Source organism: Megalobrama amblycephala, linkage group LG17, assembly GCF_018812025.1.
Source record: "Megalobrama amblycephala isolate DHTTF-2021 linkage group LG17, ASM1881202v1, whole genome shotgun sequence".
NCBI lineage: Eukaryota > Metazoa > Chordata > Actinopteri > Cypriniformes > Xenocyprididae > Megalobrama > Megalobrama amblycephala.
In genome coordinates, this window is record NC_063060.1 from 11,615,541 (window position 1) to 11,630,322 (window position 14,782).

General features: G+C 38.6%; 1 protein-coding gene across 3 annotated transcripts; it reads right to left on the reverse strand.

Annotated features, from left to right (window-relative positions):
• Nucleotides 1-1,821: 1,821 nt before the first annotated feature.
• On the reverse strand, nucleotides 1,822-11,621 carry slc39a6 (solute carrier family 39 member 6). 3 transcript variants are annotated; one of them, XM_048163689.1, is made up of 11 exons: nucleotides 11,474-11,621; nucleotides 8,542-9,234; nucleotides 8,314-8,458; nucleotides 8,105-8,212; nucleotides 7,045-7,214; nucleotides 5,936-6,112; nucleotides 5,667-5,754; nucleotides 5,249-5,590; nucleotides 4,855-4,935; nucleotides 4,513-4,703; nucleotides 1,822-2,323 (listed from the first exon to the last, which is right to left on the reverse strand). In XM_048163689.1, the coding sequence occupies exons 2-11, from the start codon at nucleotides 9,223-9,225 to the stop codon at nucleotides 2,171-2,173; spliced, it is 2,139 nt and encodes a 712-aa protein (XP_048019646.1). In that variant the 5' UTR covers nucleotides 9,226-9,234; nucleotides 11,474-11,621; the 3' UTR covers nucleotides 1,822-2,170. The 3 variants fall into 3 exon arrangements, with proteins under 3 accessions (XP_048019646.1, XP_048019644.1, XP_048019645.1); XM_048163687.1 differs by having other exon boundaries at nucleotides 5,897-6,112; XM_048163688.1 differs by lacking the exon at nucleotides 11,474-11,621 and adding an exon at nucleotides 11,253-11,421 and having other exon boundaries at nucleotides 5,897-6,112.
• Between the last annotated feature and the right edge of the window lie 3,161 nt (nucleotides 11,622-14,782).

Consider the following 14,782-nt stretch of genomic DNA (forward strand, 5'->3'; position numbering starts at 1 on the left):
GTTTCTCGCACAAACCGATTGTTTCTTGTCTTAGGACATCAATGTGTCGTCACGAGCCGCAGGGTTTAATTTGGACTTGTCTAAGCAAGTTTTATTTACTGTTATTGTAGAAGTTCCCATCCACTAGCATTATTTGACTGACAGACAGCAACGGTTGGAGTTAAAAATCATAATTTGTGTTCTACTGAAGAAACAAAGACACCTACATCTTGGATGCTCTGGGGGTAAGCAGATAAACATCACATTTTCATTTTTGGGTGAACTATCCGTTTAATGTAAAGAATTCCTGTGAAGGCAAAGCTGAATTTTCAGCATCATTACTACAGTCTTCAGTGTCACATGATCCTTCAGAAATCATTCTAATACGCTGATTTGCTGCTTAAGAAACATTTGGGCTGCTTAATATTTTTGTGGAAACTGTGATACTTTTTTTTTTTTTTTCTTTTCAGGATTCAGCCTTTATTTAAAACAGAAATCTTTTGTAACATACCTTCATAATTAAAAGTATCAATTTCTTAAAAAAACATTTTAATGGTAATGTACACAAAGATTTTTTGTAAGATATTGGTCATTGATGTTTTATCATCCAGTGTTAGATATTTGTGCATGCTCATTTCCCTTCTATTTTTACATTTATATTACCTTTGCTGTCAGCTAACGCCCATTAAGTAACTTTAAAAACATCTAATCATTTAATATTAAATATAATCTCAAAATAAATATTTTTTTTATCCATGGGGTTGGTTTCTCAGTAACCCAACCCAATTATATCAACAGCTTCTATACTCTACTATAAACTCCACTGATATAGGCCTCATTCATGAAACACAAGCAGAACGATTTTTTTGTGTGTAAATCCTTCATAAAGCTGTTCTGACGTAAAGTTTCGGATTCACGAAAATGTTTGTATTTTCAAAACGTTACGAAAGAAATTTACACCTGCTCCCTACCACATGTAAGTGGTGCGTAAAACATTTGAACGTTCTGTATTTTAACTTGGTGCATCAAAATGCAATGTCATCAGTTTGCCTATGTACCATAATATTTCACGAGGGTGTTGATTTGCCCTGTCTTTACTTTTTAACTGTTCATCTTTGGGCAGTGCTCGTCACTGCCACTTTTTACCCAGCTGTCCAATCACAGAGGAGGGGCGGAACAAATACCAATCATCCTACTTGTACAACCATGTGGACAACGACTGAACAACAATGGAGAAGTTAATATTACTGGTTACTGCATTTTTGTATCAAGTGTTCTTCAGAATTAGATACTAGTAACGCATTACTGCCATGAATATTCTGTATCATAAAGTATCTCAGCTGGAAAAACACTGCGCTTGCAAAGCGCTTTCAAGCGCCACCAGCTGGCCGTTTTCAGAAGAGCACCAGACATTTTTAGCTGACTAAACGCTTTGGTGGACACACGATAATTGAATATTTATTGCTAGGCATATGGCCAATTGGTCTCTTTTGAATTTATGCAATATACTGGAGCCAAACCTGAGAAGGAAGTCCAGAGGATTCCACGCCGTTCCTGGACACGTAATTTGCGTAGACGTAACTCTTGGGCGGGGATTATGTTAATTATGAATGAGCGTGCACGCGGCCCTATTTACGAATGTTTGTAATTCATTAATATACACACACGTTTAATTACCAAATCCGTTGTATATGAAGCGTTTGTGAATCCGGAGGTGAGTTTTCGTAAAGGTCCATTTTACAAGCAAATTACTCCGAATTTGCTCGTATATTTACGAAAGTTTCATGAATGAGGCCCATTAAGTTCAAATACAGTACAGTCAGAAATCAGACAAAGGCAACATGGGACACTCAATACTTTACTGGAATGTTGGAGGAACATCATGTGCAAAATAAACAATGTAACTCATTTCAACAGCTACTGTACATCACTGTGTAACAAACAAATAAAAAAAACTCAAGTTTCTCTTTGATAATGAAATTGTAACAGTCAAGACTAACACTTTTTTTCTGGCACAAGCAACAAATAAGGTGACAATTATTCGTGCATATTAAGCAGCTGCCACTATTTTCACAGATTAAAATATCTCAGGCATTTCAACAGGTGGACACAAGGTGAGCAAGATCGTTGCTCTTTGACCTATGTTAGTAGATGTTTTTGTGGAGTGACGTCTTTAGATTATTGCATTAGTTCAGAAGCCAATGTCAAGTTGTATCTTGTGCTCAAAAACAGCAATGACAAGCATGATGCCAAAGCCCAGGAGTATCCCAGCATTCTGCAGGAGGAAGAAACCATAGTGACTGAAGCCCGCTTCACTTGCATCATTGTGTAACATCTCGGGTACCTACAAAAACAGTATAGACAGAATTTTAGAAATCACTGTTTCAGTTAGATAAGCACAAAGTACATGCTGGGAATTAACAATTAACAAAAAAGTTAATATTTTTTGTTAAAGGTGGGGTAAGCCAAAAACACTGTTTGGAAGTTAGTCGGACCGACACCAACAACAAACATGTAGCCAACCAGTGTTAGGGGGCGTATGACGGTTGAGGAGACAGAACGAGCAAGAAGGAGATCTGAAGAAAGACTGCAGAAAGAGACAATACAAAAGAGCACAAAAGAATATCACTGGAATGAAGGTTCATGACTGGGCAAGAACTTTATGACCCGCGTTATAAAAGCTTTCCAGCGCTGGAGAAAGCTAAGCAGGAAGGCCTGAAAACAGATGCGGAGGCTGCTTTGATTCTGCTTCACATGTGAGTAACACTGGGTTTAAGTGTCATTGATTGTCTGGAGCTGCTGTGTTGTTGGCGACTTACTGTGTGTTCACACCGCCGACGGCGAGAGCGGCGCGGCGCATCTTGGACGGTGAGAGCGTCAAGGAGAGTTGAAATCAGGTTAACTTCATGGTAATGAGCTATGACGCGGTTCGGCGGCAACCAATTGGAATGTAGAGGTCCTCGCTTGAGAGGCTTCCGATTGGTTGACGCGACTTGTCATTTACTTTGACCCTCCCGTCGGCGGCGGTTTGAACGAACAGTACAGCGTTGTTGGCAGGCCGGCCAAGGCGATTGTTGACGCTCTCGCCGGCGGCGGTGTGAACGCACGGTAACAACAAGCTCTTGTTTGTATTTACTCGTGTACTGTACGTTCATTTTTTGAGCTTCCTTGTCGTTCATTCGTTCATCATCTGCGCTTTATTTTTTCAGGAAGCATTATTTTGTTGCGCATAAACAGACATCCACTCGTGTGGCCAGATAGTGAGAGTTGTGCAGGTAAACCACTGCACACTGACAACCACTAGAGAATACAGTGTTTAGTGTCATTGTTAGTGCACTCGCCTCGCCTGCCAGCAGTGGTCGGGGTTCGAGACCGACTCGGTGCAGGGTGGTTAGAATTGGAGGGTGCGTTTTGGAGGCGGTTTGTTTAGGTTGATTTCAAATATGTATTACAGTGTAAAGCATGCCATTTCCTGTTGCCAGCAGGTGGCACTATGACTAAATGAATATTGGCATGTCTTTAGGCCAGGACTCTTATCACACGTGAAGTTTGGGGCAGATCAGACACCATATGCCTGAGTTACAACAGCTTCCTCTTTTATGGTGAAACATCAGACTTTATCAAGCCACCACAGATACTCCCTTCAACGAAAACTCAAGGTCTTTGCAATTTAACATCACTAAGGCCTTAAGATTAGACTGACCAAATATGATGTTGATCTGGTTAAATCTCTATGAGGAGTGTACATGTAATTTACTGTTACCCACAGGTGGCGCTATGACTGAATATTGTCATGTAGATGTCTTCAGGCCAGGACTCTAATAAAGCATGTGAAGATTGTGGCAGATCAGACATTGTATGCCTGTGTTACAACAACTTCCTGTTTCATGGCGAAACATCAAAATTTGTCAGGCCGCCACAGACACGCCCTTCAGCGAAAAGTCAAGATTTCCGCAATTTAATGTTGCAAAGGCCTTTTTTATTTGATTAAAGCTGTAGGAGGAGTTTGTTAACGTACAACGTCTGAAAATGGCAAAAACTGCACAAATTTTGCAGAGAAAATTCAAAATATCTCACTTTCTGTTGGGTTTTCAGGTTTTGCACCTAGGAGACTTTTTTTGTTGGTATTGGGTTGTTAGATGTGTCTACCGAATTTCATACCTGTACGTGAAACGTAGTGCGAAGGGTGCTGAATTGACATTTTGTAGTTGGTGCCATCGAGCTATTTTGCCACACCTAATTCAGAAACCCAAATCAGACGTACATTTTCACCACTTCTGCCGCGTGTGCAAAGTTTCATGAGTTTGAGCATGTTTAGGCCCCTCAAAAATGCAATTCATTTCGAAGAAGAATAACTGACTGAGCAATTGTCAGTTGGTGCTCGGCCCCTAACAATTTCTAACAGCGTTTTTGAAATATGGCTTACCTCACCTTTAATGATAATAACCCTGCTGAGGATGTAGTATTTCTAGTAGACAGCCTATTAAATCTGCCCACTTCAATCACAGCATCTCTTCTTTCTGTGCAACTCACCATGTCCACGAGAGCGACGTACAAGAATAACCCAGCTGTGAGAGCAAAGATCCACATGGCAACATTCTCGGCATAATGACCGATCAGAATGCCTGTGATCATGCCCAGATATCCCATCAGGGCCGACAGCAGATTGTACAGGATGGCCTGTCGTACTGACATACCCGCCTTCAGCAAGACCGCAAAATCTCCTGCATAAAAGAGGAAGATAAGGTGTGAGGTGAGTGACAACAGAAACATTTCTTCATAATGCAATAGACAACAACCTGACTTTTGGTTCCGTCCATATTCTGATACATTTCTAATGTCAAACAAACTGCCACCACGATGACAGAAAATTACCCAGCTCATGAGGAAGCTCGTGGCAGAACACAGCGACTGAAGTACTAAGACCGCTGGACAAACCTTCTGTGAATGCAGCCCCTGAAATACAAAACAGCACACAATCTGTAAATGCTGTTCCTAATGCCAAAAGCCTTAGTGTGTGTGTATATGTGTATATATGTCCTAAAACCTTCTTCTTAGGACAACTTAGTTCTTAGAACTTTGATTAACTTTTTTTTGATCCACTTCAAATGTTGACTACTATATATATATATATATATATATATATATATATATATATATATATATATATATATATATATATATATATATATAATTAAAAACACATGGTTTCAAAATTACAACAAATAGCCAGGTCCAAGGTTTCAATTGGTGTGTGTGTAAAATTTACCTATGGCAAGTCCGTCACTGAAGTTGTGAAGTCCGTCTCCCATGATGACCATCCACGCGAGCGTGGCCACACCAGCCTGCTGGAAGTGCTGTAGCGAGTAGGAGTGTGTGTGTCTGTGTGTGTGAGTGTGCGGGTGGTGGTTCTGGGAGTGGTGGTGATGCAGTATGTGGTGGTAGTCATGGTGATGATGATGCTGCTCATCTGACTGGCCAACAGTGTCATGGAAGTGGGAGTGGCATTTATTCTCACAGTCTATGTCAGAGTACAGCTCCGCCCCCAACATCACCTCTTCTTCCTCCGTCACGCCACGCCCACATGCGCTTCCGCCATTCGTTTCAACACCTGATGTTATAGAAATATCATGTAAGACGATTTCATTTTAAACCTAAAACATTAACAAGCATCAAAAAATAGTTACCGTCAAGTGTTTTGACGTCATTGTCTTGTAATGATGGCAACTTCTCAGATTCCAAGACTTCTGTGGTGAGATCAACCTTCTTCTGCACCTAAAACACAGAGATAATTCCTTAAACTACAGAAATTCAAGGAACACCTCCATGTTACAATGTTCAGGGAATTAATACTATGACTTACGGAATAGCTAAAGAATGTGAAACATGACTATAACATTAAATATGAGATCTTTACCTTGTATTTTGATTTTGTTTGTTTGTACATTTTGCTGACCTTCTGTTTTTTGTCTTTGTACATTTTGCCGAGGGTCAGGAAGTGTTCAATGAGGAACATGATGTAGACTCCACTCAGAGCTGTGAGCCCTGTCCACACAGGCCGAAGGGAATCCTCTTCCACCTCTTCACCGTGGTGATGGTGCTCTGTGTGGCCATGATGGTGATGACCCAGAGACTGACAGACGACAATCATAAGTCAATGAGAACACTTGAAAATTACAGAAAAAATGTGTATACACTACCATTCAAAAGTTTAGGCAAGTTTAGTTAAGCAAGGATACATTAAATGAATCAAAAGAAACAGTAAAGATTTTAAATGTTACAAAGATTCCTATTTAAAATAAAATGCTGTACTTCCTATTCATCTAAGAATTTAGTTTCCACAAAAATATTAGACAACAAGAGTTTTCAGCATCACTAATAATAAGAAATGTTTAAGCATCAAATCATCATATTTGAATGCTTTCCAAAGGATCATGTGACTAAAGACTGGAGTAATGATGCTGAAAATTCAGATTTGCCTCACAGGAATAAATTGTATTTTAAAATATTTACATAGAAAACAGTTATTTTATAGGGTTAGTTCACACAAAAATGAGGGTGTACTCACCCTCATGTCATTCCACACCTGTAAGACCTTCGTTCATCTTCAGAACACAAATTAAGATTTTTTGATGAAATCTGAGAGGTAAGGTTGAACCACAGCAGTCACGTCGACTTTAACAACATCTTTAGTACCTTTCTGGATCTTCAAAGAGGTGGCTAGATTGCGGTCTAGTGTGGAGTCAAAGCGCTCTCAGATTTCATCAAAAATATCTTAATTTGTGTTCCGAAGATGAACGAAGGTCTTGCAGGTGTGGAACGACATGAGGGTGAGTAATTAATGACAGAATTTTCATTTTTGGGTGAATTAACCCCTTAAAGTGCAATAATATTTCAAAATTTTGAATGGTAGTGTATGTTCATCCGTAAATATGCAAGCACAGCAAAGGTGACGACTATATCATATCAGTAACAAGTAAAACATAGACCAAAATAAGGAAGCAATAATTTTTGTGTTAGCTTAAAAACAATAGTGCTAAATCCAAATGCTAGTTTGTGTCTTACATGTGGTATGAGGTGTAGGAAAGCGTCTCCGCTGAGAGTGCCCACTGCAAGGGCCACCAGGAAGCTCAGCAGGAAGTTGAAGCAAACTCTGTTCATGAGTGGGATCAAAACCACACCGACTAATGCCAGTAAACTGATCAAGGTGATGGAGAGAAACCCTCCTACCCATGCTGTAACACAAACATACACTTATTGATCCAAACAAACCCCAAAGACCCATTATTTTCATGTCAGGACTTTTTTTTTTTTTTTTTTTCCCGGTATCGGTAGATATGTATGGAAGCTTGTTTCTGTCACAAAAAAGATTTACAACTTTATATCTTGCAATTCTGACTTTTTCCCTCGCAATTGCGAGTTTGTATCTCACAATTCTGACTTTATAACACGCAACTGCAACTTTATATTATTCAATTCTGACTTTATAACTGGCATTTACGAGTTTATATAAAACAATTATGAGAAAAAAAAGTCAGAATTGTGAGATAAAAATTTGCAATTACCTTTTTTATTTTTTATTCATTGACGGAAACAAGCTTCCATAGATATGGGATATTTAAATGTGCACATTTCCTCTGATTTTACATTTAGATTATCTTTGCTCACTTAAAAGTTAATCTTTATACACACTTATAAATGTAATCTTTAGCAAATTTCATAATGAATATCCATTTTTTATACTGTACATTATAACGCTGTGAATTCATTTGTAGTATTTAATACTGATTAATTTAATTTTTTAGAATTTTAATAGTGTCATCCCCAAGTTTATGTATTTTAATTAAACCAAGAGGACTCCAACAGATATAATGCTATGATTTCATTGGCTGAACCTACTCACTCAGGTGGCTGGCTGTTTATCTAATATAACGTAATTTGTATAAATGGACCATAAAAAATATAATGAATATTAGGGCTGGGACAATATATTGACGCGTCGCAAATCGAGAAATGATTCTGGATCAATTATGATGATTTCTGAATGTATCGCGTTTCTCTAATAGATTCTGAGCTTTATTAATTAGCCTTGTTATATTTAAAAACCATAAGTAACAATACTTACCAATGTTAATTGAAGCATTCCTTGGGCTTCTGTCATCGGTTTGATTATGCGGAGGATGATGATGATGATGATGATGATGGTGGTGGTGGTTGTGATGATGGGAATGATCTGGGGAGGGAAGCAAATTGTTATACAGATTATGCAAATCAACCATTACAACTTTGATTCAACAATACAACTGTATGTAAATTACAGGCACAAAATCTCACCTGGATGGTCATCCTTGTGCAGGAGGCAAGACTTGGAATCAATCTGCATGAGAAGGGCAGGGCACAGGTAACTGAAGTCCTTGACAGAGAGACCCATTTCCTTTGTCATGCCATGTGACTTCAGGATTGTGGAGGCATTTTGACACTGACAAAAGACAGGATTTATGTGAGTGAGGTGTGTCAGGGATTTTCAAGGGGAGAACTAGGGGGTTTTGTGTGTTTGTATACCTCTAGACTGCTATGGTCGTGTTCATGTTCATCGTGGTCATCGTGCACATGGGTGGGTGTGTCCTCAGGCTGGTGGGTGTGGTTAGACTGTGTTGCATTGGGCTGGGTGTGGTTATAGGAGTCGTGGTCCTGCGTTAAATCATAGTCAGCACTACGATTGGTCCGCCGTGATTTTGTGACGTAAGACGGCGTAGTCAAAGGTGTGGTCAGTTCCTGATTCATTTTCATATAGAGATTGTGGTGAGCATCCGACTGGCTTTTCTTCCCAGAGGCATTATCAGGCTGCACGTTTGGGATGGGGTCACTCTTCTCCACATTATGATCAATACCTCCCTTCTTGCTGGTGACGTGATGCGTGTGTGTGGTGAGTTTGTCCACATGAGCGTGCTCGTGAGTATGCGAGTGTGTATGATTATGTTCGTTTCCACGGTGATGGACCATCACTTTCCGGATGCGGTCAAGCCCCACCCCCTTTAGTAGGTTGTACAGGCCTTCTAAAGAGATACTCCCATTCTGGCCATACTTGTCAAACAGAGCATGTAGGTGGCGCTGCTGTGCCTGTTCTGCTACTCGAACATCAGTCTCAGTGGGCATAGATGTGCAGTCTGAACCTGCCCCCACTGAACACGCCCACAGCAATGTCAGTGACATCACTGGCAAGAGGCGTGGCCACCAGCCAATCATACTGGCATCCTAAAACAGAGAAAAATATTCTGGTTATTGTCACAATGCTGTAACAGCACAATGTCAGCATTACAATTCTGAAACAGAGAATAAAAAATTATTTTTTAACTCCCCGCCAGTTTCCTTACAATGTGAGAAAATGAAAAGAATCATTTTAATTACCAAAAACAAGTAGTTAACAACTAAAAATAATTCATTTTTGAACTGCAATTAATTGAAAACTAATTCAATAGATCAATTCAAAATAATGGATCTCACTCACTAACTTCATCAATAACTTTTGTACCAAAATGTATTCTAAATTACGGGAAAAATATAGAAACTAGGGATGCACCAACATGAAAATTGTGGCTGATAATAATAACCGATAATTCTTTATACTTGAAAGCCGATAACCAATATATTAGCAGATAAATCTAATTTTTTATATAACTTGAGTGCCTGATTACAAAAACAAAAGTCTCACCATTAAAAGCCATGTTCCAAGCATGTTCTCATTATAATATTATGAAGCCTAAATGACAGACTTGTGCTGTACATTGCACTGTATTTTCCCTTTTTAAGTAATTTCAAACATAATTCAAAACCATAATGGCAAACAGTGCACATCTCAAGTGTCTCAGCTGAAGGAAATAATCAATTATATATCGGCCAAATTTTCTTATCGGGCCAATAACGGTAACATTGAAAATTAACATATCAGCCAATACCCATATGGTGGCTGATATATCGTTGTGCATCCCTAATAGAGACAACTGATATCACACATATGTAAAACACACTTTGGGTGGTACTATAAACGTGTTAAGACTAATTTAACAGATATTTCATCTTAAATACATACTTCATCAAAGAAAGGAAGGCTGTAAAAGAAAGGTTGCGCAGATGACCCTTATATGGATATAGATGGGCGTGTTCTATGCAAATTACTAAATTGGGTAGGCATCTTATTTAAAATACTCCAAATTCATTAACATTATAGCGAGCTTAAGAACAAATTTATGCGAGTTCGCAAAACTTTTTTACAAGGAAATCTTTCGTGAGAATGTCCGTGCGTAAAAATAATTATTAAAAACAAAACAACCCACGCAATTATTGATAGAGAAGTACAGAAGCTCAGACTTGGGTAAAGTTGGTTTTATATGCGCACATTCGGACTTCTGATAAATTCAGACTTTCCAATAAATGTGCAATAAATTAATGTTTGTGAATTTTAAGCAGCGACATGATATTGACAACCAACGATTGTCAACTTACAACATTTTTCACAGTCGATCAAAATAGGCAAGTATTGTTTTAATGGCATTTACTTGTGAATGTCCAATGTAGTGTGATCAACAAGGCTATTGAATACGGATGTCCGAATGTGCGAATATAAAACCAACTTTACCCAAGTGAAGCTCAAGACCTCAGAGGTAGAACAGTCCAAAAATCATTTTAAGGGGAATTGGCATACATGTAGATTTAAAACTAGCTACAAAAAAAAAAAATCAAGTCTCACAACAACAACAAAAAATCATAGTATTTGTGGCTCTAATAGGCCTACTGTGAAGCAAAAAAAAGTAATGGTGGGACACCGTATTCATAAAATATGCCATAGCAAACGACTCCATATGCTTCTGAAAAGACCTGGAAGAAACAGCAGCACACATCGGAATCAGGTGAATTTCGCCCTAATGCATTTCCATCACTGGGGTTTCTGACATACTTTATCATCTAAACACGCCGCGCATCACAAACAGCTGTTTACACACACTGCGACAACAATAATAATGACATGTATATAATAATGAGTTTGACAATAACAATGACGTTTCTTTATTGGATTGCAGAGTCGATTTCATTTATATTTTTGAGATCTATGAAATCACTACTTGCAAATTTAACAGATGCAACAAAACTGATGAGGAAGAACAGGCGTCACGCGGCCTAGTTGATGCTTTCCTGCACGCCGAATTTCTCCCGCCCTAACATTATTTTTACACGCGTAACGGACTGACCATACAGCAACACTATTTACTGCTTACCGGGAGTCCACACGCGCACCACGCTCGAAATTAAGCGCGTTCTGGACGGCGATTCTGCACACAACACCACAAGCACCTCAACCAGACCGTGTGCAAAAGAGCGTCATCGTAAAACCGGAAATAGAGCGCGTGTCTTTTGTTTCAGAGAGGAGCGCGCGGCAACACCTCTTCCCTGCCATTCCCGAACCAACGGCGACTAACGAAACAAACAGCAGACTTACCGATTCAATGTGGTTGTTGTAGACCTCTTTATATGGATCAAAAAGCGAGACGCTCCGTGATAGAGCCTGATGATTTTAGAGAAGTGTCAGAAACTGATGTCATTGGTTTAGATGTAGTCACATGACTGTTAGTCAAACTTCCACTGTCCACACAAACCAACATTTAGCCTATGGTAAATATTTGTAAGGGAGGGCTTCATTTTTTACTGACTTTTAATCATGTTAATTATTCTGGAAACCTGACCCTGTTCAGGGTGACCTATAGCCTAGTTTAAACGGCCACATTACAACAGGGGTAACTCACCTGTACCCATCCAGATGAAGATAACGTTTACATGTTGTACACATGGACTCATGATGTGGCTGAACATAATCCCTAAACGCACACACACACCCAGCAACAAATCTCAAACACAGAAGAGTTTATTTAGCTATTTATACAGACTAACCCAAAAAGAGAACCTTTTGTTTTTTTTAGAATTGAAAAGGGAACAGAGCTCTGTCAAGGTTTTTTATATGTGCTCTAAGAGATACTTTGAGAGATAAAATGTTTTTATTTTTTTATTATTATTATTATTATAGGGCTGTCAAGAAATTGGCTGTCTTGAATTTCATAGTGAAAAGCACCATAACATTTTGAATTTAAAATTGAATCTTAAAGTATACTACATTAAAGCTGCAGTCCGTAACTTTTTTTGGTTAAACATTTTTGAACAAGTACATAACCAGCCAGTGTTCAAAACTATCTCCTTACCTTATGGTAAGCTTATAATTTTATAATTCAGGTGGTACTGGTGGGTTTTCACAGGGAATTCGAGCATGCGGGCGTTCATCTTTGCATCATTACATCACGTCTGTTTACATAAAGGAGTCCCAGCTAGTAGGCTATGTCGTATGTGAGGATGCTGCAGGCGGCAGATAATTTATTGCCTTTTCTCACAGCAGCTGCAATAATTAAACTTATAATTTTGATGGATTGTAATCCAGAAAGGTCCAAATGACAGTCCTCAGTGACAATTGGAGATTCACCCGTAGTCAAAAGCAAAAGACTTAGCCCTCTACAGCACAGCGTTGCCCTCAGGCAACGGAAAGTTTTCTTAAGCCCTATGTTTTGTACATTTTTCTTTAAATGATTGCAACCAATTAGAAAGGTCGAGAAAGTACCAAAGAACAGTCCAGTAAGGTGTGGGACTCACTATCAAGCACCATTTAAAGGTTCCCTAGAATCAAAAATTGAATTTATCTTGGCATAGTTGAATAACAAGAGTTCAGTACATGGAAATGACACACAGTGAGTCTCAAACTCCATTGTTTCCTCCTTCTTGTGTAAATCTCATTTGTTTAAAAGACCTCCGAAGAACAGGCGAATCTCAATATAACACCGACTGTTACGTAACAGTCAGGATCATTAATATGTATGACCCCAATATTTGCATATGCCAGCTCATGTTCAAGGCATTAGACAAGGGCAGCCAGTATTAACGTCTGGATCTGTGCACCGCTGAATCATCAGACTAGGTAAGCAAGGACAATAGCGAAAAATGGCAGATGGAGCAATAATAACTGACATGATCCATGATAACATGATATTTTTAGTGATATTTGTAAATTGTCTTTATAAATGTTTCGTTAGCATGTTGCTAATGTACTGTTAAATGTGGTTAAAGTTACCATCGTTTCTTACTGTATTCACGGAGACAAGAGAGTCATCGCTATTTTCATTTTTACACACTTGCAGTTTGTATAATGCATAAACACATCTTCATTCTTTATAAATCTCTCCAACAGTGTGTAATGTTAGCTTTAACCATGGAGCACTATCAAACTCATTCAGAATCAAATGTAAACATCCAAATAAATACTATACTCACATGATCCGACACATGCATGACGAACATCTTGTAAAGATGCATTTGAGGGTTATATTATATAGTGTGAACTTTGTTAATGCACTGTATTATAGTCAAGAGCTCGGGGGGCAGGGAGTGCGTGATTTAAAGGGGCCGCGCGCTGAATCGGTGCATAGTTAATGATGCCCCAAAATAGGCAGTTAAAAAAATTAATTAAAAAAGATCTATGGGGTATTTTGAGCTGAAACTTCACAGACACATTCAGGGGACACCTAAGACTTATATTACATCTTGTAAAAACTGGTTCTAGGGCACCTTTAAAGGTGGGACGTCCTGTTCTGACACATGGTCACAGGAGCACATGGTGTGAGGAGAAGGCAAGATTATTTGCTTTAGTAATCTTATTTAAAATGACATGAACTGTACATAAAAATATCTGTGTGTGTATGAAGGAATAGAGAAGTCTTTTGTCAGGTTTTTCGAAGTTTTCTTTATTTTGCATGTTCAGAAATTCAGTTTCTCTTTTTGTTGCTTCAGGGCAACGTTGTCGATAAGGGGTACTTTTCGAGGATGTTTTGGACAATACCTCACATTGGCCATAATGTATTATAAGAAGGGAAGATAAAGGGTTCCTGGGTGTGCAGGAACACCCAAAGTGATGTGCAAAAATTGTAACATACACCACTATGTCACAGCAGAGAAGAACTGCTTTTTGAAGTTTCTTACGGAGTGAAATCTTATCACATGAAGTACATTATATGGCATAGAACACTATATGATACAGACCTATGCATGTATCAAATTCAATATATCAATGTCTTTCAAATGTTGAATTTTTTTTTTAAATGTTTTTTATTTTGATGATAATTTTCTCTATGATTCTGTACCATTGTCACACAAAAATATTTTGGGGTTGGGGGAGGGTGGGGGAATTTTTTTTTTTTATCAATAAAATGTTCCCAAATGAACCAAAGAATGATGTGGAATATTTTTTTTTCATGTGCCATCAACATGTGTGCAGTAGAGGGTTAAGACAGCAGAGTGGCTACAGAAACTGAAAACTACAGGTACCACTAACAATACACATAGTCACGTAATGCTGACATTGTTAACATTAACAATTTGAGAACAAAGTATAACAGTAATTATAATTTGCATGGTTTGATGTGATCTGAGCTAAGCAGTCATTAGATAAAATCACCATTGGCAGCGCGATTTATTGTAATGATTTTTTCTAAGTTGGTCAGAAACACTTCAGGAGTATCGAAGTCGTCATCTGGTTGGTTGAATTCTACAGGATGTCTGGGAGACGTGTGTTGCGTTCTTTAATGGTCCGTCTGGTAACAAATGTCGTGATGCAAAATCCCCTCATAGAAGAAGAACACCGCCATGTTTACAACTGTGACAATGAGCGCTTATCAGGATCAACTAAACGCTGGATTTTCAAAAGTATGTGAAG